Below are 24,338 nucleotides of genomic sequence, written 5' to 3' on the forward strand. Positions count from 1 at the left end.
AGATGTGTTGAGTACCCAGGATGCCACATGGAAGCCAAAGCTACTCTTCCCGGATGGCCCCTCTGGCTAGCTGGGTCCCTAAGATGAGGGATGCTTCCAGACAAGCACCTGCAGCTCATCCTCCAGCAGCAGCTGCATCATCTGCAGTTGGCTCACCTGCTGCTGCACCCAGGCAGCCAGGCCTGATGGCCCAGATGGCAACCACTGTAGCTGGTCTGGCTGTGGACTCTGCAGTTGTCAGGGACCAAACATGGACCATGGAAAAGTACTAGCTAGGCCAAAGAACAAGCCCCTGCCCTAAACCAGATGCCCCCAAAGATAAAGAACAGGTAAGGCAGGTCAGGTAGCATAACAACAGAACAAAGGGCCCTTACCATCTAGCAGCCTCACGACTTGCACATAGTCTTTCACCTGCACGTACGGCACGTTGTGCACCCCTTCCCTCCTTCCTGCCCCCTCTCATGCTATATAAGCCTTGCTGAGGAGAATAAAATTTGCAGCTTGATCAGAACACTGTCTTGCTGTCTTCTCTCATGTCTCCCCCATCCCTTTAATTCTCTCCTGCAAGTGGGTTGCCCCCCGTTGACACCCCGCTGTCCGGGGTATGCAGTGGGGCACTGGGGCACACCCTGGGTCATGCCATCACTGGGGGCTTCAGTGGAGGTAATGCTGAACCTGCAAGGCCTGACAACACTTAACAGGAGCCCTAGGGGGCCCAGCTGCTGGACCAGCAGTCTCATGGGCCTTGTTCTCTTGAGATCAGTTTCTGGAGTGTGCCCAGAACCAGAGTGATGTCAAGTTCTTCAAGGACTTCAGTGAGGTGTTGTAGCAGTGCAGTATTGCAAATTGTTTAATCTATTCAAGAAGTTCAAACTGAAGAAATTGAAGTGGGCTCTACGTAATTGATAGTGCTAGTGGACCCTGACTAATTATTTCTAATAGCTCCATTGCTTCAGAATAGCCATGAAAAAGTTCTAACTGTAAGGATATTCACTGAGGCTTGTAGTGTTGGGGACTGAGCAAGTGATGGCCTTATTGAACCAACTATATTGTTTTTTGTGAGTTAATGAAAATAAAATTGTTGTATTCTGAAAACAAACAAAATTGTGGTAAGGATGCTGAAGTATAGTTTTACATAATTGATGGCTTCTGGCAGGGGTGTGGTAAGGAAGGACTTAGTTTTCTTTAAGGGGCTGGCGACTGGGAGTTTGACCATCCTCCAGTGAGTATATGGGCAACACAAATTGGACTTTTGTGTTTTTATTTCTTTTGGGGGGGTCACAAAGGTGGTAGGAGCAGACTTTGGGTGCATTATATGAAATTCCCAAATAATCAATAAAAATATTATGTTGGAAAAAGAAAAGGATAGCCAGACATGGTAGTGCATACCTTTAATTTCAAATATCAGGATTTTAGAGGTAGAGGCTGGAGGATCAAGTATTCAAAGTAATACTTAGCTGCATAGGAAATTTGAGACCAGCCTGGGCTGAATGAGAACTGTCTCAAGCCTTCCTCACCAGAGGAACTAAACTAACTTAAGGAACAGTTATTTTAGAACACAATTTGCTTTTTGTAAATGAGACATGATTTATACATAGCAAAATGCACAGATCTAGATCTTAAGTATTCTGAAGTATACTATTGAATGAGTCCTGACACATTTTACCTTTGTAATCTAAAGAATTTAGAAATGGTCAATTAAGATTTTTCATAAATTCAGTAAAGTAGAGCTTTAGGGAAAACTGTCATGACAGTACCAAGTCTCTTCATGTGTTTTGTTAACTTTCTCCACAGACAGGTATAAAAATCTCCCCACAGCTCCTCGAAAGCTGCAGTTCCTGGAGTTACAGAAGGACCTAGTAGATGATTTTAGGATACGATTAACACAGGTGATGAAAGAAGAGACTAGAGCTTCACTTGACTTTCGATACTGTGCAATTCTTAATGCCGTGAACTACATCTCAACAGTACTGGCAGATTGGGCTGACAATGTTGTGAGTTAATGTGCTTTTATATTAAATAATATATTAGTACCTTGATCTTCTTTAACTTTTGAAACGTTGACTCTGTTGCAAGCAAAAAAAATTACATTAGGTAAAAAGCATAATGATGCCAAATTTAGGAGATGTAAGTAAAGATTTTTCTCAATCAAATCTAAAACAGTTAAATAATACTAATTATTTAATAACTTTACTCATAAGAGGACTGGGGGTATAGCTCAGTGGGAGTATATGAGCCCAAACATGAGCAAAGTCTTTGTTTGATCCCCAGGACCATAAAATAAGAGAAAGAAGAAAACAATCAGGCACGGTAGTATAGCCTGTAATCCCAGCACTTGGCAATATGGATCAGGAGCCTCAAGGTCATTCTTGGTGATAGAGTGAGTTCCAGGCCAGCCTGAGTTACTTGAGATCCTACTTCAAAAACAAACAAAAGGAAAGAAAGTAAGAAAACAAAGATAGACACACAGACTTCCATGAATAGCTGTCTGTATAGCATGAACCATATTTTTCTTCCAACTATATACTCTGGATGTAATAATCCACTAAATGCTAACACAGAAAACTCATTATTTTACAAAAATGTCAAAATCAATACATTTAAATTGGTGGTATAGTTCAGTGGCAGAGCATAGTGGAAAGACCGAGTTTCATTTCCCAGCACTGCAAAGAAAACAAACTCCAAGACTCAACTCTTTTGAATATCTTCAAAGCAGGACTATCTTAGTTATGGTTCCAGTTGCTGTGATAAAAACACTGTGGCCAAAAGCAACTTGTAGTTCATCATCCAGTGAGTCAGAGCAAGCTGATGCAGAAGTCATGGAGGAGTGTTGTTTATTGGATTGCTCTGCATCGCTTGCTCAGTCTGCTTTTTTATAGCACCCAGGACCACCAGGCCAAGGGTGACACTACCCGCAAAGGGCTGGGCCTTCTTATATCAATCAGTAATTAAGAAAATGTGCTACAAGCTTGCCCACAGGCCCATCTGGTGAGTGCATTATGTATCTGCCATTCTTACTGGTTTTTTTTTTAAAGATTTTTTTAAAACTATGTGTCTAAGTGTTTTGCCTGCATGTAAGTGTATGTAACAAATATGTGCAGTGACCACAGAGGCTGGAAGATCCCCAAAAACTGGAGTTAAAGAGGGTTGTAAGCCACCATGTGGGTGCTGGTCACTGAACCTGGATCCTCTGAAAGAGCAGTAGTGCTTTTAACTCCAGACCCTCACTCTGCTACTTACGTTACCTTTATGTTATTATAACTTCTTTTTGCCTCAACTAACTTGAAAGACAAGAATTCTTCCTCCCCCCTCTCCCTGTGGGTGTGTGTGGGTGTGTGGTTGTATGTGTAGACCATAGGTTAATGTTGGGTGTTTTTCCTCTCTCCATTTCCAACTTATTTTTTGAGGCAGTCTTTTGGTGAACCTAGAGATTGTCCTTTTGGCAAGGCTGGCAGGCCGCTAAACCCTGGGATCCACTCAGCTTTGCCTGCTAGTGCTGCAATTACAGGTGCACATCAACACATCAATGTTTACTTGGCTCAAGGGAAGTCTTTGTGTTTGAGCAGCAGGAACTTTACCCACGGATCTAAAGCACTACTTCAGAAAAAGCAAAAAACAAAAACAACCACATACCACAATTACATTGAAAAGAAGTAACTTCTTGTATTGCAAAGTGTATTTTAAAGTAAGTGTGACTAGGAGGTCTACAACTGTAACTGCAGCACTCAAGGGGCTGAAGTGGGGATTGCTATGAGTTCTAGGCTATCCTGCACTGTCACAAACGCAAAATCAACAGCAATCTAAACAATCCAAACTTGGATCTAGTTAGTAGCACTTTAATCCTTCAAGGGTTCTACCTATCCTTCCCTCTCCTTGAAGGTTGTATGTGTCTTAGTTGCTGTTCTTTTGCTGTGAAGAGACACCACAACCAATGCAACTGGTATAAGAGAAAGCATTTAATTGGGGGTCTTGCTTACAGTTTCAGAAGTTTAGTCTATTATCATGAGGGGGTTCATGGCAGCATACAGGCAGACACTGGAGCAGTAGCTGAGAGCTACATCTTGATTCATAGGCAGAGAGAGACGAGAAGGGGAGTGGAGGGGAGAGGCAAGGGGGCGGGGGAGGGAGGGCCTAACATGGACTTTTGAAATTTCAAAGTCCATCCCTAGTAGCACTCCTCCTCCAACAAGGCCACACCTACTCCAAGAAGACTACACCTCCTGATTCTTATCATTTCAAACAGTTCCACTCCCTGGTCTAAACATTCAAATATGTGAGCCTATAGGGGTCATTCTTATTCAAATCACAATAGTATATGTTCATAGATTTAAGTTTTAATCTTGTTACTAATCTAAACAAAATATATCAGCTCTTAGCTAAGTAAAGGTAACAGATTTTCTGGTATACACTTCTACTCAAATATGCCTTTAGGGACTGGAGCTGTAGCTCAGTTGGTAGAATCATTGTCCCTATGCATAAGCCCTTGGTTTGATTCCACACAGCATACACTGGGCATGTACAGAAGTCTGTGATCCAGTACATGGGGGGGTGGAGGCAGGAAGATCAGAAGTTCTAGATTATCCTTAGCTACGTAGCAAGTTCAAGGTCAGCCTGGGGTACATGAAATCCTGCCTCAAAAATAAAAAAGAGCCTTTTAGTCTCAACATTGGTTATTTTCTTTAGATATTTTAGGTCTAGTACCAAAGTGATTTTCAAGGGCCTTCTTGGTTGACTTCTTGGGCAGAGTACTGTACAGCTGGGATTCAGTGCCTTAAGAACATCTATGAAGATAAAGCTTTGTATTTGGCTTTATACTATGTGCTTCATAAAGTACATTTTATGACAGTAACCTTAGCTAACCAATAAGATGGTGAAATATATATTAAACTGTAAAAACTATGATGAACAAATAGGCACATTATACATGTAAACTGTTATATATTATCATAAAAACAAAATAGAAAAAAAAAACCCCAATAGGCAAATATACCACTTTAAAAATATAGTATGTGAAGGGGAATTAAAGAATTATAAAGTTGAGATTGGAGATCTCCTTGCATAGTACAAATGAAGCCCTAGATTTGATCTCTTGCACAAAGTAGAAGATTCTATGTAAAGTTGATAATTTAGCTCAGTTGGTAGAGTCCTTTTCTACCATGCACAAAGCCCTAGGTTCAATCTCCAGCTCCGCCAAAAACAAAAACAAGTTAGCCAAGGACTGGGAGTGTAGTTCAGTGGTAGTAGAGTACTTGCCCAATATGTGTGAGGCTGTAGGTTCAGTTTCCAGCACTATCTCTCTCTCGCTCTCGCTCTCTCTCTCTCTCTCTCTCTCTCTCTCTCTCTCTCTCTCTCTCTCTCTCTCAGACTCACACACACACACACACACACACACACACACACACACACACCTCTGAAATATATGTGCATAATGACATTTGCTGGAGCAAGGAAATGAATATAATACAGAGTGCAATGAAGTACAGTTATCTTCATAAAGACAGACAGCATATTGTGCTTTTGTGTCATGTTCTGCTTGCAGAGAGTACTTCATGTTCAGCTCCCACACTGATCCACTTACTGCTAAGACTTATTCATAGCATGAAACAAATTGTCATTCTTATGCTAGGTGATCCAGTGAGAGACTCATACAGGGACAGATTTTTAGTATCAGTGAAATTCTTTGTAGATCATCACAACTCTTTGGTGCTGCTGTCTGTTAATGCAGATGAATTAGCTATCATCTTTACCTGAAGAAGATTAAACTCTGTTTCTCAGAGCAAGAGAAAGAACAAAATTTAAGAGTTGGCTCTGCATATAAATGGATTCTGGCTTTCATGGTGCTGATTTTATTTTCACATCAAAAGTTCTTCAGTTATTTTCACAATGCTTCAGACTGTAAATGCTTTTTTTTTTTTTTTTTTTTTTTGAGACAGGGTTTCTCGTTGTAGCTTTGCACCTTTCCTGGAACTTGCTTTGTAGACCAGGCTGGCCTTGAACTCACAGAGATCCACCTGCCTCTGCCTCCCGAGTGCTGGGATTAAAGGCGTGTGCCACCACCACCCGGCCAGACTGTAAATGCTTTAAGTGAATATCATCAAAGTTCTTATATTGCATAATTCCATAATCAGAAGAAGAAAGTAATGACAGCTCACCTTCCATTTATTTCTGACTGTCTGTTGATAACCATTTGTTGTTGGGTCATGCCAAACCTGAAATATCCAACCATTCAGAATTTTCTTTTCAGTTATAGGTGACAGAAATCAATTTCCAACTGTCCTAAGTGTGGGAGTCGGGGAGGGGTAAGTGAGGGAGTTGTGTAAATGTGTTCATTACATTAGGTATGCCTGCTCTACAGTTCATCTCTGGTTTCATTCCCTGGATATGTGGTCAGAAATGACTCTAGGGTTACTACTGAAAAAATGACAGTTTAGTTCTCTGACTGTTATAATTCCAGGTTTATGGAAACCTTCAGTATGTGTCTAGAAAAACTGAGTACTTAAAGGAGCATGATCACTAGCAGGAAATACAATATCACACATAGAAACCACTGTAGTGAGAAAAAGAAACTGTCAGGGGAGGCACACCCCTTTCATCTAGCACTGAGGGGCATAGGCAAAAGGGTTGCCACACCGTCAAGGGTAACTTCACCTGCACAGAGAGTTGCAGGTCAGCTGAGACTACATAATATCATGGTAAACACTGTAAACCAAACACTTGGGAGGCTGAGGCAGGACAGTATGAGTTTGAAGCTACCCTGGACTGCTAATTTGAAGCCAGCCTGAACTACATAGCAAGATCTAGTCTTAAACCAATGCGAAACAGAAAACAAACAAAACCTTCACAAACACCAAAACCCAAACCAAACGCAAACCACAAACCCACACAAAACTGTTACCAGTGTGCATGTAAGAGCTTTAAACCTCGGTATATGGCAGATGGTGATATAACCTGCTGCAGCTGCTGAGGAAGACATCCTGGCAGCTCTTTAGGCAGTGAGATGATATTATAAATCCAGCAGTTCCACTCCTCCAGACAGGCAAAGACAAAGGGAAACACTTCTTACAGAAAAACATACACACTTTTGTTTTCAGCAGCATTATGCATAATAGATACAAAATGGAAACAAATCTAAACATCCATCAGCTAGTGAATGGATAAAATGTAGTATGCTGATATGATTGAGTAATTGAGGGCAATAAAACAGATGAAGTACATAGTACATGCTATGGAACTATGTGAAAGAAGTTGGTCATGAAGAATAATACTTCCTTTGGTTACATTTACTTGAAATGTCCAAAGTCGTCAAAACCATAGAGAGTAAATTAGTGATTGCCTAGAGTTGGACGGAGTGTGAAGAAAATAGAGATACAGAAAATGAATGATGGATTTTGTTGCTGGAAGTAATGACAGTATTCTAGAATTGTAATGGATGCACAACTCTGAATTACTAAAACTATTGAATTGTAATAAAGATTTATTTTGTGCATGCATATGTGTGTATGTCATAGCACATGTGGAATTCAGAGGACAACTTACTGGGGTTGGTTCTGTCATTCTACCATGGGCTACCCAGGAAACAAACTTGAGGTCATCAGGCTTGGTGACAGGTGCCTGTACCCAGTGAGCCATCTAGTAACGTTTTATTTTGGGGGAGAGGACAAAGGCTTTTATGCTTGTTTGCCTTTGGACAGGGACTCATGTAGCCCATACTGGCTTTGAACTCGTGGTAATCTGGTGTCAGCCTCCTGAATGTGGAATTGCAGATATGTGTTACTGTGCTAATATCTCTCTCCCTCTCCTCTCCTCTCCTCTCCTCTCCTCTCCTCTCCTCTCCTCTCCTCTCCTCTCCTCTCCTCTCCTCTCCTCTCCTCTCCTCTCCTCTCCTCTCCTCTCCTCTCCTCCTCCCCTCCCCTCCCCTCCCCTCCCCTCCCCTCCCCTCCCCTCCCCTCCCCCCCTCCCCTCCCCTCCCCTCCTCTCCTCTCTCTCTCTCTCTCTCTCTCTCTCTCTCTCTCTCTCTCTCTCTCTCTGTATGTGTGTGTGACAGAGAATTCACCATGGCACACGTGTGCAGGCTACAGTTGTTTCCTCCCACTGTTTTCCGTCCACCTTGAACTCAGGTCATCAGGCTTGGCAGCAAGTGACTTTACTGATTGAGCATCTCAGTGGTACTGAACTGTATACCTTAAATTAGGGAATTGTATGATAAAGTCCTATTTCAAGATGCCCAGCACTGTGTTAATAATGGATGTTTGCTTTCAGTTCTTTCTACAACTTCAACAGGCAGCACTGGAGGTCTTTGCAGAGAATAATGTCCTCAGTAAGCTTCAGCTGGGCCAACTAGCCTCCATGGAAAGCTCTGTCTTCGATGACATGATTAATCTCTTAGAGCGTTTAAAGCTTGATATGTTGACTCGCCAAGTAGACCACGTTTTTAGAGAAGTGAAAGATGCTGCAAAATTGTATAAGAAAGAAAGGTATGTCCTGTGTGCCCTTTACACAAATTAGTCAGAGTTGAAGATGGCATGTACACTCCAAATTTTAGATTTTGTAGAACCCCACCCCGAGTTTTGGAGATTAAACTTGGGGTTTTGTATGGTAGGTCCAAACTTTGGTTTTGATGTAAATCTTTCTAAAATCTGTTCCTTTGAAGAATTTACTCAGAATAAACAAGTGATAATGTGGATCTCATAAAGAAGTAGCATGTGATCTGGGGTTGACTTGCTCACTATACAAAGTAAAGTGTCCTGTGGATGCTTGCATCTCACAGTTTATTCTCTTGCCTTTATGCTCGAGTGTGTTACCTGCACACAGAGTAGTGAAATCAATTTGGAAGTAGTATTTGTTTGCTAAAATCAGAAGATTAACTGGTGTCTTTAATTCTAAAGAGAAACTTTAGGTAAAGATAAAATTTAGAATTTAGGGACTTTTCAAGGAAATATTTAATAATTAAAAGTTAAAATCTAAATAGATATCTTTTTTTTCTGGGAGAGCTTTTAATATTATTACTTTAATATTATTAGATTACTTTTTTTTTTTTTTAAACAAACATCACAATTCCCCCAGGACAGTAACATCTCCTCAAAGTTAAAGATTTGTTGAAACCTTAAGAATACAGAGTGATAAGGGTCATTCTGGTAAAGGTTGTTTATTTTTCAGATGGCTGTCCCTGCCGTCTCAGTCTGAACAGGCAGTGATGTCCCTGTCCAGCTCAGCCTGCCCACTTCTGCTGACCTTACGGGACCGTCTGCTTCAGCTGGAGCAACAGCTTTGTTTCTCCTTATTCAGAATCTTCTGGCAAATGCTTGTAGAGAAGCTGGATGTATACATCTATCAGGAGGTAAGTCAGTGGGTGCTGTGGGGAGGGGCTGTCCTGATGAAGGCAGACGTTACATGGATTGCTTTTTGTTTCAGATAATCCTTGCTAATCATTTCAATGAAGGAGGAGCAGCTCAGTTGCAGTTTGATATGACACGGAATCTTTTCCCTTTGTTTTCTCACTATTGCAAGAGACCGGAAAACTATTTTAAACAGTAAGCCTAATGTGTTACCTTAAACACTGGTGAATACAAATGTTAGAGGAGTTGACTTTTTTTTTTTTTTTTTTTTTTTTTTTTTGGGTCTTTTGGGTTTTCTCGAGATAGGGTTTCTCTGTGTAGCTTTGGAGCCTGTCCTGGAACTCGCTTTGTAGACCAGGCTGGTCTCAAACTCACAGAGATCTGCCTGGTTCTGCCTCCAGAGTCCTAGGAATAAAGGCGTGTGTCACCATGGCCCAGTGAGTTGACTTCTTTTTAACAGTTTCAGTTTCATTGATACTTGTTACAATAACATCAGTTAAAATCTGGAGCTGGAGAGATGGCTCATAAGTTAAGAGCACTTGATCCTCTTGTAGAAGACTGAGATTTGATTCTTACAACTCACATAATGGCTTACAAACACCCATAACTCCAGTTCTGACACCCTCTTCAGGCCTCCACAGGCACCAGGCACATACAGGGTGCACAGACACATACAGGCAGAACAGGCACATAAAATAAAATTAACAAAATTTATAAAAATTAATTAAAACCTTAAAACATTCATTGTATATCTATTTTATTTTCAAAACAGAATAGGGAAACCCAGATAATTTGTGTGACCCATATCCTCAGAAAGTTGACCAGAATCAGGTAAAATTACATGTTGGACTTGCTTCCTAGCATTTGGTTCAACTCTCTTTACTTATTACTAGGAGAGTAAATAGAAAATGAATGCAATTATAATTCTGCCACCCATAGAAAATAAGAAATTGCCGGGCGGTGGTGGCGCACGCCTTTAATCCCAGCACTCGGGAGGCAGAGCCAGGCGGATCTCTGTGAGTTCGAGGCCAGCCTGGGCTACCAAGTGAGCTCCAGAAAAGGCGCAAAGCTACGCAGAGAAACCCTGTCTCGAAAAACCAAAAAAAAAAAAAAAAAAAAAAAAAAAGAAATTACAGCTAGGTTTAGTGCCCAGACCAAAGGAAAATTAGTTTTCTTATAGATTTAATATTAGTTTTAGTTCTAAGTTTAGTTATAAACATGAGAAGAATTACTAGAATTCTAGTAAAAATTTTGGTGATTTAAAATTTACATTATGTATAGGGTATGTGCAATCTGGAAACATTCCTTTAAAAACATAAAAACTTATGTTTGCTTATTTCAGGAAGCTATGATTGCTTCTGGTTTGCTTTTCCTTTTTTGAAATGGGGTTTCAGGTATCCCAAGCTGGCCTTGAACTTTGTACATAGTAGCAGAGGATGACCCCAACCTTCTGATCCTCCTTCCTCCCTGTCCTGAGTGCTGTGATTACAGGTGGGTAAGACTCTATACCCCCAAGTCCTCTTCCATGCTTCATTCATGCTAGGCGAGCACTCTACTTAGTGCATTAAATCTCCAGCACTTATTTGTTATTATTATTGTTGTTATTATTAATAGGTTTTTCAAGACAGGGTTTCTTTGTGGAGCCATGGATGCCCTAGAACTTGCTCTGTAGACCAAGCTGGCCTCCAACTCACAGAGATTCTCCTGCCTCTGCCTCCAGAGTGCTAGGATTAAAGGCATGCACCACCACACCCAGCTGTTTTTATTATTATTTAAATTTTTAAATTTTGTGTTCTTGTATGTGGAGACGAAATGACAACTTGTGGGGAATGGTTCTCTCCTTTCTACCATGTAAAAACCCAATAATTGAATCCAGGTCATCAACCTTTCCAGTAGGCACTTTACCACTGGGCCATCTTACCAGCCTTTCTATTTCTGTCGTGGTTTTAGTTTTCTGAGGCAAAGTCTCACTGTTTAGCCTTGACTAGTATGGAGCTCACAGTTTTGATCAGACTGTCCTGGAACTCAGAGAGATACTCCTACTTTGGCTTTCTGAGTGCTGAGATTAAAAGTGTGCCACCATCTCCAGCCTATTTATGGTTTTGGTTTGTTTAGCTTTTTTGTCTTTTCTGCTATGTTCATTTTTATTCCTTTTCTTTTTTCCTATGTCCCAATTCTACCTAAAATCATTGCTATATTTAATAATCTGTTAACATCAAAAAGTGTACTAAGACAAACTCTAGTGTTCTATTAACCCTGTACAACTTCTGTAATCTCAGCATATTTAAAGAGCTAAATGGTAAGTAAGTCTATAGATAGTCGAAATGACTGTGTAGACTCTCCATAGGTCATTGTTGTCCTATGGATGGTGCCATAAAGGATCTCTCCTTCCCTTCGTTCTTGTCTTCCTAAACAGTGTAAAAGAAGCTTGCATCGTTCTGAATTTGAACACTGGTTCTGCATTACTCCTGAAAGATGTCCTACAGTCAGCTTCTGAGCACCTTCCTGCCACAGCAGCCTTAAATGAAGTTGGAATTTACAAACTAGCTCAGCAAGATGTTGAGATTCTGCTTAACTTGAGGACAAACTGGCCTAACACTGGGAAATAAGGGTTGAGAAAAGGGTTGTTTAGCAAAGAAGACAGTTGTATTGAAGTTGCCTGATAAACTTCTGAATTAATGAAACTAGACAAACGAAAACTTGGTAGAATCATTTGTTATCTTGAGTTAGGATGTCACTAAAATAATGACCATGCTTCCTCCATCCTTCTGTTCCTAAGAAAACAAAGAACAGAAAACTCAACCAAGAGAAGCAGAGTAATTACATGTTTAGGATTACAAATAGGAATGTAGACATCTGAAGACAGTGAGAAAGCAAAAGTCAGCTATAACTGACCTCCATTTTGCTAATCAAGGGGAGCTGTTGTAGAAAGATGAACACAGCCAATACACTCTAAACGTATGTTGATAATTGAGGTTCCTTTATTCAGTTTTGGATTTCACTATATTTATATAAATGCATAGTGTGATGGGAGTGGTGGAAGAATTTATAATCCCAGAACGCTGAAGGCCGGGGCAGAAGGATCACTGTGGGTTTAAGACTCACCTGGGCAACATAGTGAGATTCTGTCTCGCTAGAGAAAGAAATGAAACAAAACAAAACTGCCCCCAAACCAACAACATAGCGGGTTTTATGAGATAGTGGTTAAGCTATGGTTGTTCCTGTTATTCAATTCTCATGTCCTTCTATTAAAGTATTTCCTAGTTGTATTTGTGTGTGCATTCATGTGCAGGTGTGTGTGTGTGTGTGTGTGTGTATTTGTGCATTTGTGGGATACACATGTGTGTGTGTGTGTGTGCCTGTGGAGGTTAGAGGTCAACCTGGGGTATTGTTCCTCAAGATATCCACCTTGTTTTGGAGATAGGGTCTCTCACTGGGACTTTGGGCAAGCCCCAGAGTTTCTCTTGCCTCCCCTAGACAGCCATTACAATTGTAAATCATCATGTCAAGTTTTACATGGGTTCTAGGGAATGAGCTCTTTATGCTTGCTTGTCAATGGCAAATATTTTGCTCTTTACCACTAAGCAACTCCTCTGCCCTTCCTGGTTCCATTTCTTGTGACGATGGCAATTCTTTCTCCTCTGGTAGAAACAATTTATAGTCTAGATACTACTTTAGTCATTGCCTGTGGTAATAATTATGTAGCTGATGAGATAAAAATCGTGTGTGTGTGTGTGTGTGTGTGTGTGTGTGTGTGTGTGTGTGTGGTGTGGTGTGTGTGGTGTGTGTGGTATGTGTGTATGTGTATGTATGTATTTGATTCTGTGCAAGTGGAGGCCAGAGGTTGATGTTGAATGTCTTCCTCAATTGCTTCCCACCTTATTTTTTGAGGCAAGGTTTCAGTGAACCTGGAGCTCATTGATTTAGCTAGACTGGATGGCCAGTGAGTTCTAGGGCTCCACCTTCTTTTCCCAGTGCTGGGGTTATAGACATGAGCAGCTATGCCCGGCTTTTACATGTGAGCTGGGGATTTGAAGTCAGGTCCTTACACTTGTTCAACAAGGCCTTTACCAGCTGAGCCATCTCCCTGACCTGAGACAAAAATCTTAAACTTTGTTTTTCCTCTTAACATTTCCTTGGTCTTGGGCTATGTTTTATGTGTGGTATTAGAGATCAAACCTGGAGCTTTGCTCATGAAGCCAAGTCCTCCACCAATATCCCCAGCCCAAGCAATGATCCCATGTTTAATAAATCCTCAGAGAGGAAAGCTTTTACACAAATTGACCTTAATTAGCCAGAAGGTTTCTATATCTATAAAATTTTATTCTAGTTTTCTCCCCAATACAGTAATTTATTTAGTACTCTCAGTGCTATATTATCTCAATTTAAAATTGTTGGGCTAAGAGCAGGAGAGATGGCTCAGCTGTTAAGAAACTACTCTTCCAGAGGACCCTGGCTTAGTGCCTAGCACACAGTAGTCTCTCACAACAGGCTATAACTCCAGTCCCATGGAATACAATGCCGTCTTTTGCCTCTGAGGGCATTGCATGCATGTGGTGCACAGACAAACACTCATACACTTAAAATAAAAATAAATAAAATATCAAAAAAATTAATAGGCTTGCAGCTAGCCTACATTGTTGGTATTTACTTCACAGAAAATAATTTTGAGAAAATACTTTAAGATACTTTCTGTTCTATTTTCTGGGAGAGAGAGAGAGAGAGAGAGAGAGAGAGAGAGAGAGAGAGAGACAGAGACAGAGACAGAGACAGAGACTGACTGACTTGCTTTATAGCTCAGGCTGTGGTTGAACTCATGATCCTCCTGTCACCCCTCCACCCCCAGAAAGTACTAGGATTCTAAGCATGTATCATCTTGCCTGCTATTATCTATTTAAAGTCCTATTAATTCATATATATGATTGTGTATATCTGTATGAAGTGAGTGAGGGAGTGTCATCATGCATGTGGACATCAGAGGACAACTTTGTGTCATCAGTTCTCCCTTTCTGCCTTTATGTGAGTCCTAAGGATCAAACTGGATTCCTGGCTTTCACAGGAATCACTTTACTCACTCAGCCTTCTCACTGGCCCTACTCTATATTATATACAGATATTTTTCCAACTACTGTGTTGATTAGCAGACTGGACTTCCTCACTTCATGTCTGCGAATTGATGAGGTTTCTTTTTCTTTTTTTTTTTTCTTTTTTGACAGGATCTCTCTACATAACCCTGCCTATCGTGGAACTCACAATATAGATCAGGCTGTCTTTGAAATCACAGAGTTCTGAGTGCTGGGATTAAAGGCATACTCCAATATGCCCCACATTGATGAGGTTTCTTTTTCTTTTTTTTTTTTTTTAAAGATTTATTTATTTATTTTGTATACAGCATATATGACTGCCGGCCAGAAGAGGGCACCAGATCTCATTACAGATGGTTGTGAGCCATCATGTGGTTGCTGGGAATTGAACTCAGGACCTCTGGAAAAGAAGTCAGTGCTCTTAACCTCTGAGCCATCTCTCCAGCCCAATGAGGTTTCTTAATGAAAAGGAATAAGGCCACCTCTATAACTTCCTCTCTAACTCGATCATTACTCCTCTCTTTCGTTAGGGTGAGTTTTCCCTGCTTTCTCTTTGTAGTTACTGAAAGTTGAAGGAAATGAAATATTTCACCCAAAAGGTAATGGGTGTTGAGTGGAGAGATGGCTTAGTAGGGTAAAGTGCTTGCTGTATAAGTGTGAGGACCTGAATTTGAATCCTCAGAACCCATGTAAAGCTGGACACAGTAGGGTGGGCTCTGCTTCTACAACAAGGTGCGAGGTGGAGATGGAGAATCCTGTAAGGTTGTGAGCTAGCTAACATGGGGTACACAGCACAGCAGCACACAACAAAGACAAGGTGGGAGGTGAAAACTGACACCTGAAATCGCTGTGACCTCCACACGTGTGCCATGGCCATGCATGCACACATAGCATACACACACACACATGCACACACACACATCCACATATACTAAACAAGAAAGGGGAGTGGTACTTCCTGTGTTTGGTATTAATACTTCAAAATCATACCATGTTATTAAAATCTAAAGAGCTTATTCTTTGTCCCTGAGTTTATCCAGTTAGTAAATGTACATTATTTAAAACTTCACCTGCAGCACACAGACCCAAGTGTTTTAGGGCTGGAAAAGTGAGAATGAGAGAAGAAATGAAAATTTACGAAGAATTATTTTCAACTGGAGAAGTTATGGAGTAGCCTTACTCTGTAGGTTACACTGACCTTTATACTGCACACATGATAAGCAGCCTCTGCCAGAGTAGTCTACTATCATGATGTCAGTAAAGAAAGGTTAATAGTGTTCTATTAACTTCAAGATTCTCAGCTGTTCCTAAAGAGAGATTAAAGTTTCTTTTTTTTTTTTGCAAATAAATACTTGAAATTCATTATTGTATGAAATTAAACTATGTCATAAGTAGAAATAGTCACTTAAGAGTTAGATGCCTATGTTCAAAGTACTGTGCCAGTCACTGAGGATTCAGTCTCCCATGAAACTCAACTACAGCACTTATGTAACTGAACTCAGCAGTGCTCTACATCAGAGGGCTGAGTGTCACAGCCTGGAGACTGGACCTGGGGTTTTTTTTTTTTAGGTTCCCAGATCTAATTTTCAGACACAGATGGAAACCAGAAAGATGGGACAGCATGATGCAGGGAAGAAGCGAGCCAGCTAAAACACAGGGAACAGAGACAGTCTTAGACAGACTCAGTCTTCTGACGAGGTAGCATGTTTATGTCTAACATAGAAGCAGTGCTCTGGATCAACAGGCTCTTCTATTGAACTGATTTTAAAAGCAGAAAATCCAATCTATTTTCCAAAAATAATGAGACAGTCATGGCAGAAGTCTATGATCTGTTTTAACAAGTTTTTCTAAAATTTTTATCTTGACACTCATATTAATCAACTTTTTAAATGTAAGACAAAAATGATCAAACATAATTTATAATTGACATTATATAAATCCCATCTACATTAACTATCCTCTCACTTAAGTGTTCCATTTTTCAGACTGTCTAATGTATTATCAAACAGGGACCAAATACCCTCCATTGTAAAAATGTTTCCCATTTTTTGATGTGGGAAAAAACTTTCTTTTAACTAATTCCTGTCTTTAAGAAATCCCAGTTGACTCACCACATCTGCTGACAATAAGATTCAGATGATGGTGTGGCAGCAGCCCAAGGTAAGGTGGCCCAGAGAAAGCCAAAACCCACTGGGAGAGGAAAAAAGTGAAAGATCCAGCCATCTGCACAGGGGAACAGAAGAAAATGGCTAACTCCTATGGTTTTTGGAGCCCAGAAACCTACGGAGTTTGCTTTAGGGAGGCTACAACAAAACCTTAGCCAGTGGATTAGGGACTCCAGCTCACGGGTTGAGACTCTGGCCGTATGTTGCTTGGACCTAGCCAGGGTCTGCAAAGCAAGCTTCTTTTTTATGAATTCATGCCCCACAAGTTGGACACCAGATGTTATTTGAATCTTAGATGGTCTTTTAATAAAAAATCAGAGCCACATATCAGGGTGAAAGCGGAAAGATGAAGCAGAACAGCCAGCTATTAGTTCTTACCTCTGTGAAATTCTTAGTCTGAGGAGAGTGAGTTCCTGTTTCCTCATGCCTTGTGTACCTTTCTGTGTCCGACATCACTTCCTAGGATTAAAGACATGTATGCTTCCCAAGCAAAGGCATGAGATCTCAAGTCCTGGGAATAAGGGTGTATGCTACCATTGCCTGACCACTATGTCTAATCTAGTGGCTGGCTCTGTCCTCTGATCCTCAGGCAAGCTTTATTAGGGTACACAATATATCACCACAACATGCACACATGCACCTTTTCACAAACAATGCACTCACCAACCTGGGAACTCGACCTGCACTGAGCTGCACATTAACCTCTTGCCAAACAGGCAGTTGGGTCACTCTGACCTTTAAGTTCCATTGCCTTGTTAACTCCCTCTTTATGGCCAAATACATCCTGAAACTTGGTGTAGTCTGATCCCTGGACTCCATAACAGAAGGAGAGAAAAGAAACCTCAAGCTGCCTTCTAGGCTTTACACACTTGCATATATGTATGCACTGAATAAATGAATGAATATATATAATTTTAACATGAAGAGAGAATCAGAAAACTACTTACATTGTAGATTACCCTTAGCAAACAACTACTTTTGGAATGGAAAAGAAACCTTAGGAAGCAATCAGTGGCTCTTGATGCTCTCTGGTGGTCTATCTGGCCTGTACTCTGTTTGCTTCTGAATAAAATCCTAAGCTTCTTTCTATTCTGTGTGCTTCTTCAATATTTTGAACAAGATGCTAAGAATCTGGATACACCAATGTAAAGAGAGACCCCTAACAACATATGAGTTAATTTTAGACCAGGAAGACTGAGAGCTAGGGTCACAGTTGTTAAATGCTATATATGTGGAGTTTTACACACACACACACACACACACACACACACACACACACACACACACACACACACATTTAGATGAATCAGTGATACATAGAAAACTGAGCAAAAATTAAAACCAAAGGAAATGTAATCAAAACATTATATACCTATATCTATAGATAGATAGATAGACAGACAGACAGACAGACAGACAGACAGACAGACAGACAGACAGACAGACAGACAGATAGATAGATAGATAGATAGATAGATAGATAGATACACTAGCTGTAGACATTTGTGTAAAATAGCATTGACAATTCTGAACGTTGGCTGTATTAAATTTGTGTTTTACATTTAATGGTAAGGAGAGTTAAGTCAGTGGTTAAGAGGACTTGTTTTTCTTGCAGAGGATCTAGCTCAGGTCCCAGCATGTATATGGTGCCTCATAACCACAAGTTATTCCAGTTTTCCAGTTCCAGGATATCTGACACTCTCTTCTGACCTCAGGCACCAGGTACACCCATGATGCACAGACATATATGCAGGCAAAAAAACCTTTACATATTTAAATAAAAATTTAAAATAAAAATAATTCAGAAGACTTTTCTCATCCCCTAGGTGGTCTTACTAGTTTTTGTTATTTCCTGAGTTGGAATGGTATTTCTGTTTCCTTAGAAGGAAATGGACATTTTGGAATTTTACACACATTATGATGGTTAGCAGGCCCAATCACCCTGGGAAGATTATCTCCACATGACTTCTTACCATACACCAACAAAAAATTATGAAATAACCCAAACTTTGAAATGGTATGTCTGAAGTATGAGAATATCAGGAAAATCTGGCTCCCAAGGAGGATCCCAGCAGCTCATGCTATCAGTTGTTTAGCTTCCTTACTAAATTAGAGACTCCTTGGAATTGAAAAGCTCTGTTGCTTGCCTAGCCAAGGCTGGTTTAGCTGTAATTCATTTGATCTTCACTATGTTCCCATGAGCCTCTGTACTATTGTTTCCAGTTTCCAGTGGAAGAGACTGACACTCATTACTAAGGGACCTGGAGCTAGACAGTCCCCAGATTCTGCTACCCTCTGAGCCTTCTCCTAGTCTTCCTGCCACACCAAGGTAGAGGCAGGTACCAAGAGGCTATTTCTCATGTTTGATTTTGGGGAGGATGTTAGTATTTTTCAGCAGAGTACCTTAGCAGGTCAGAGCCAAGGAATGCCACAAAGTCATCATGCAACAGATTTCACATAAGAGATTTATTGAGGGAGAGGGAGTGAAAGGCTACCTCGGACCAGGGACAAGAGAGAAAGTGGGGGTGGTGGTGGTGGATAAAGAGACAGAGACAGACACAGACATACAGAGACAGACAGAAAGGGAGACAGCAGGCTGTGATGGCAGGGACCTTTTAAACAGGTATAGTGTGTGCACTATAGGGAGAATATTTGGTGGCTGTGACCTCTGGTGCTGGGTGACTGAAGGCAGGCTGGGTGGTCATTGGTTTGCCAACATTCCTCCTCTTATATATCATAAAATGTGAAGAAATAGGAAGGTGTGACTGGCGAGGCAGGAATGGGGAATGCTGTGCTCTTTAGACTGCTTCCTGTTGTCTGGGGGCATTGATATTTTTGTATTGCTGCCTTGAGGGCCAGTCTCCAGAGCTCGGCTTGAGTTGGTGGACCTCTGAGTTTTCTATCTGAGGGAACAAAACTTAATTCTCTGAGGCTGTCGAGAGAGGGAAAACACACACACACACACACACACACACACACACACACACACACACACACACTATTATGGTCTCTATCATCTTGTCTTAGTTCTTTAATTTCTTTAAATTTTTTTCATTTTACTTACCAACCACAATTCCTCCTCCCATTCCTCCTCCTGCTACCTGCCCCTCCCACCTTGCCTCCCTATCTACTCCCCTAAAAGGGTAAGACTTTCCATGGGAGTCAACATAGCCTGGTACATTCAGTTGAGGCAAGATAAGCACACACTTCACCCCCGCACACATCAAGGCTGAGCAAGGCATTCCACCATAGGGAATGGGATCCAGAAAGCCAGCTCATGCACCAGAGATAGATCCTGGTCACACTTCCAGGGGCTCCTCAAACAGACCAAGCTACACAACTCTATCCCACATGCAGAGTGCCTGGTGGTCCCATGGAGGCTCCACAGCTGTCACAAGCTCCACAAGCTTGGTTCAGTTGTCTCTGTAGATTTCCCCATCAAGATCTCGACCCCCCCTCCCCCGCTCATGTAATCCCTCCTCTCTCTTTTCGACTAGACTCCTGGAGCTCAGCCTGGTGCCTGGCTATGGATCTCTGTGTCTGCTTCCATCAGTTACTGGATAAAGGCTCTATGGTGACAGTTAGCATATTCACCAATCTGATTACAGGGGAAGGCCAGTTCAATCATCCTCTTCAGTATTTATAGGAGTTTTAGCTGGGGTCATCTTTGTGGATTCCTGGGAATTTCCCTAGCACCAGGTTTCTCTCTAACCTCATAATGGCTCCCTCTATCAAGATATCACTTTCATTGCTCTCCGTAACCGTCTTTCCCCCAACTCAGCCATCCCAATCACTCATTTTCCCATCCCCTACGTTCTCCCCTCTACTCTTTACCCACTCGTGCACCCAATTTATCCAGGAGACCTCATCTATTTCCTATTTCCAGGGCAATCCATGCATCCCTCTTAGTGTCCTACTTGTTAACTAGCTTCTCAGGAGCTGTGGATTATAGTCTGGTTATTCTTTCCTTTACATCTAGTATCCACTTATGAGAGAGTACATACCATGTTTGTCTTTCTGAGTCTGGGTTACCTCACTCAGGATGATATTTTTCTAGCTCCATCCATTTGCCTGCAAATTTCATGATGTCATTGTTTTTTTACAGCTGAGTAATGTGTAAATGTACTATGTTTTCTTTATCCATTCTTCGGTTGTTTCCAGGTTCTGGCTATTATGAATAATGCTGCTATGAACATAGTTGAGCAAGTGTCCTTGTGGTATCATTGAGCATTCCTTGGGTATATGCCCAAGAATAGTATCATCAGAATCTTGTTTTTTTTTTTTTTTAATTTTTTTATCCATTTATTTTTTTTCTTAAGAAAATTTAAAATTTATTTTACATACCAACCACAGATCCCCCTCTTCCTTCCTCCTGTCCCTCCCGCCCCCATTCCCTCCTACAACAAGGTAAGGCCTCCCATGGGGAGTCAGCAGAGCCTGGTACATTCAGTAGGGGCAGGTTTAAGCCCCTCCCCCTGCCTCAAAGCTGATGTAAAATGAATCTTAAAAGGTCTTATAATAAAAAAAACCCAGAGCCAGATATTGGGATGAAAGCTGAAGGATCAGAGAAGCAGAGCAAGCTACAGCTAACCTCACCTCATCAACTCTTCAGCCAATCCTGTTTCCTCAGACTGTAAGTCTCTGAGTCCACACTCAATCTCAGCTGAACTGCTTTAGATCCTGTTTCCTAACACCTTATATAACTTTCTTCACCCTGCCATCACTTCCTGTGTGCTTCCAAGTACTGGGATTAAAGGTGTGTGCCACCATTGCCTGGCTCTGTTTCTAGTGTGGCCTTGAACTCACAGAGAATCAGATGGATCTCTGCCTCCTGAGTGACAGGATTAAGGGTGTGTATCACTACTATCTGGCCTCTGTGTTTAGTCTAGTGGCTGGTTCTGTCCTCTGATCCTCAAGGCAAGGTTTATTAGGGTACACAATATATCACCACAATTGGGTCTTGAGGTAGATTGATTCCCAATTTTCTGAGAAACTGCCATACTGATTTACAAAGTGGCTGTACAAGTTTGCATTCCCACCAACAGTGGAGGAGTGTTCCCCTTGCTCCACATCCCTCTCCAATGTAAGCTATCCTGAGTGTTTTTGATCTTAGCGATTCTGACAGGTGTTAAGATGATATCTCAGAGTCATTTTGATTTCATTTCCCTGATGACTAAGGATGGTGAGTAATTCCTTAAATGTCTTTCAGCCACTTGGGATTCTTCTGTTGAGAATTCTCCGTTTATATCTGTACCCCATTTTTTAATCAGATTATTTGGTATTTTGATGTCTAATTTCTTGAGCTCTATAAAATTTGGAGAACAGCCCTCTGTCAGATGTGGGGTTGGTGAAGATCTTTTCCCATTCTGTAGCCTGTTGTTTTGTCTTATTTACTGTGTCCTCTGCCTTACAAAAGCTTCTCAGTTTCAAGAGGTCCCATTTATTAATTGTTGTTTTCAGTGTCTGTGCTACTGGTGTTATATTTAGGAAGTGGTCCCTGTGCCAATGCATTCTAGGCTACTTCCTACTTTCTCCTTTATCAGGTTCAGTATAGCTGGATTTATGTTGAGGTCTTTGATCCATTTAGATTTGAGTTTTGGACATGGTGATAGATATGGATCTATTTACAATCTTCTACTTGTTGACATACAGTTATGCCAGCACCATTTGTTGAAGATGCTTTCTTTTTTCCATTGTACATTTTTAGCTTCTTTGTCAAAAATCAGGTGTTCATAGGTGTGTGGGTTAATGTCAGGGTCTTCAATTTGATTCCATTGATCCACTTGTCAGTTTTTATGCCAATACCAAGCTGTTCTTATTACTATCACTCTATAGTAGAGCTTGAAGTCAGGAATGGTGATGCCTCCAGAAATTCCTTTATTGTATAGGATTGTTTTAGCTATCCTGTTTTTTTGTTTTTTCATATGATGTTGAGTATTGTTCTTTTGAGGACTGTGAAGAATTGTGTTGGGATTTTGATTGGGATTGCATTGAATCTTTAGATTGCTTTTGGTAAGATTGCCATTTTTATTATGCTGACCCTACCTATCCATGAACATGGTAGATCTTTCTATTTCCTGATATCTTCTTCAATTTCTTTCTTCAAAGACTTAAAATTCTTGCCATATAGGTCTTTCACTTGTTTGGTTAGACTTACCCCAAGGTATTTAATATTATTTGTGGATATTGTAAAGGGTGATGTTTCCCTGATTTTTTCTTACTCATTTATCTTTTTTTTTTTTTTTTGCAGGGGGAGCTGAGGACCAAACCCAGGGCCTTATGCTTGCTAGGCAAGTGCTCTACAACTGAGCTTAATCCCCAACCCCTTATCATTTGTATATAGGTGGGCTACTGCTTTTTTTGAGTTAATCTTGTATCCCACCAATTACTGAAGGTGTTTATCAGCTGTTAGGAGTTCCCTGGTAGGATTTATAGGGTCACTTATGTATACTATTATATTATCTGCAAATAGTGAAATTTTACTTCTTCCTTTCCAATTTGTATCCCTTTAATCTCCTTTTGTTGTCTTATTGCTCTAGCTAGAACTTCAAGTACTATATTCAATATGTATAGAGCAGTAGCCTCTAATATCTAGTATAAGATGATACTTCCTGAATTAATTTTGATATTGCATGTCTTGAAATTATCCTATTTATTCTAGATTTTCCAGTTTATTATATATAATAAACTTTCAAAGCATCTCAAATCATTCTTAGTATTTCATTAATGTATATTATATTGTTCCTCTTTTCAATCTCAATAAATGATGGAAATAATAAAGCAGATAGAATAATTTAAAATACTGACATAAAAAGATGAGAAATACACTAAGAGGACAGTAAGAAAAATAAAGGAAGTAACATTTGAGATATACATGGAATATTTTCTTAAAATTTTTTTAAAATCATTTTACATTCCAAGCACACATTTCCCTCTCATCCCTCTTCCCACTCCCCCTTCCACCTGTCCACCTCCATCCCTTCCTCCAAAAGGGTAAGGCCTCCCATGAGGAGTCAGCAAACCCTGGTACATTCAGTTGAGACAGGACCAAGTCCTTCCCCACTGCATTATGCCTGAGCAAGGCATCTCACCATATATAATGGGCTCCAAAAAGCCAGCTCATGCACCAAGTATAGATCCCGATCCCACTGCCAGGGACCTCTGAAACAGACCAAGCTACATAATGTAGTCAGAAGTTTTCCTGTGTCCTGCTACTCAGACCCAAGTAAATACACAGAAGCTTATATTACTTATAAACTGTATGGCCTAATGGCTCAGGCTTCTCGCTAGCTAGCTCTTATAACTCAACCCATTTCTATTCATCTCTAAGTTGCCATGTGGCTGTGGCATTACTGGTCTGCTGGCATCTTGCTATTCCTTAGGCGGTGGCTGCCATCTCTCTCTGCCTCTGCATTTTTCCTTCCTGTCTCTCCTTGGATTTTCCACCTGCTTCTAAGCTGCCTTGCCATAGGCCAAAACAGCTTTATTTATTAGCCAATGGGAGCAACACATATTCACAGTGTACAGAAAGATATCCCACAGCAACACATTTGTCTCCCATACTCTAATCCCATAGTCTAGCCTAGTCTGATCCCATACAGGTTCCACAGTTGTTGGTCTAAAGTTCCTATGAGCTTGGTTCAGTTGTCTCTGTAGATTTCCCCATCATGATCTTGATCCACCCTCCCCCCCACTCATATAATCCCTCTTATCACTCTTTGACTGGAATCATGGAGCTCGAGCTTAACCTGGTG

The 24,338-nt window shown here is 40.8% G+C and overlaps 1 protein-coding gene across 14 annotated transcripts in view; it reads left to right on the forward strand.

Annotated features, from left to right (window-relative positions):
- LOC102926757 (RAD50-interacting protein 1) overlaps positions 1-23,287 on the forward strand; it is a 58,725-nt gene extending 35,438 nt beyond the window's left edge. For 11 of the 14 annotated variants that reach the window (XM_006990488.4, XM_076566372.1, XM_076566369.1 and 8 more), the window contains 5 exons: positions 1,795-1,994; positions 8,260-8,474; positions 9,157-9,337; positions 9,412-9,530; positions 11,752-12,604. In XM_006990488.4, coding sequence (XP_006990550.1) covers positions 1,795-1,994; positions 8,260-8,474; positions 9,157-9,337; positions 9,412-9,530; positions 11,752-11,944 — 908 coding nt within the window. In that variant the 3' untranslated portion in view covers positions 11,945-12,604. Of the gene's footprint in view, positions 1-1,794; positions 1,995-8,259; positions 8,475-9,156; positions 9,338-9,411; positions 9,531-11,751; positions 12,605-22,834 lie in introns of those variants that run through there. The other 3 variants (XM_076566371.1, XM_076566370.1, XM_042272867.2) reach the window with 2 other exon arrangements.
- Positions 23,288-24,338: the final 1,051 nt, after the last annotated feature.

This window comes from Peromyscus maniculatus, chromosome 3 (genome assembly GCF_049852395.1).
Source record: "Peromyscus maniculatus bairdii isolate BWxNUB_F1_BW_parent chromosome 3, HU_Pman_BW_mat_3.1, whole genome shotgun sequence".
Taxonomy (NCBI): domain Eukaryota; kingdom Metazoa; phylum Chordata; class Mammalia; order Rodentia; family Cricetidae; genus Peromyscus; species Peromyscus maniculatus.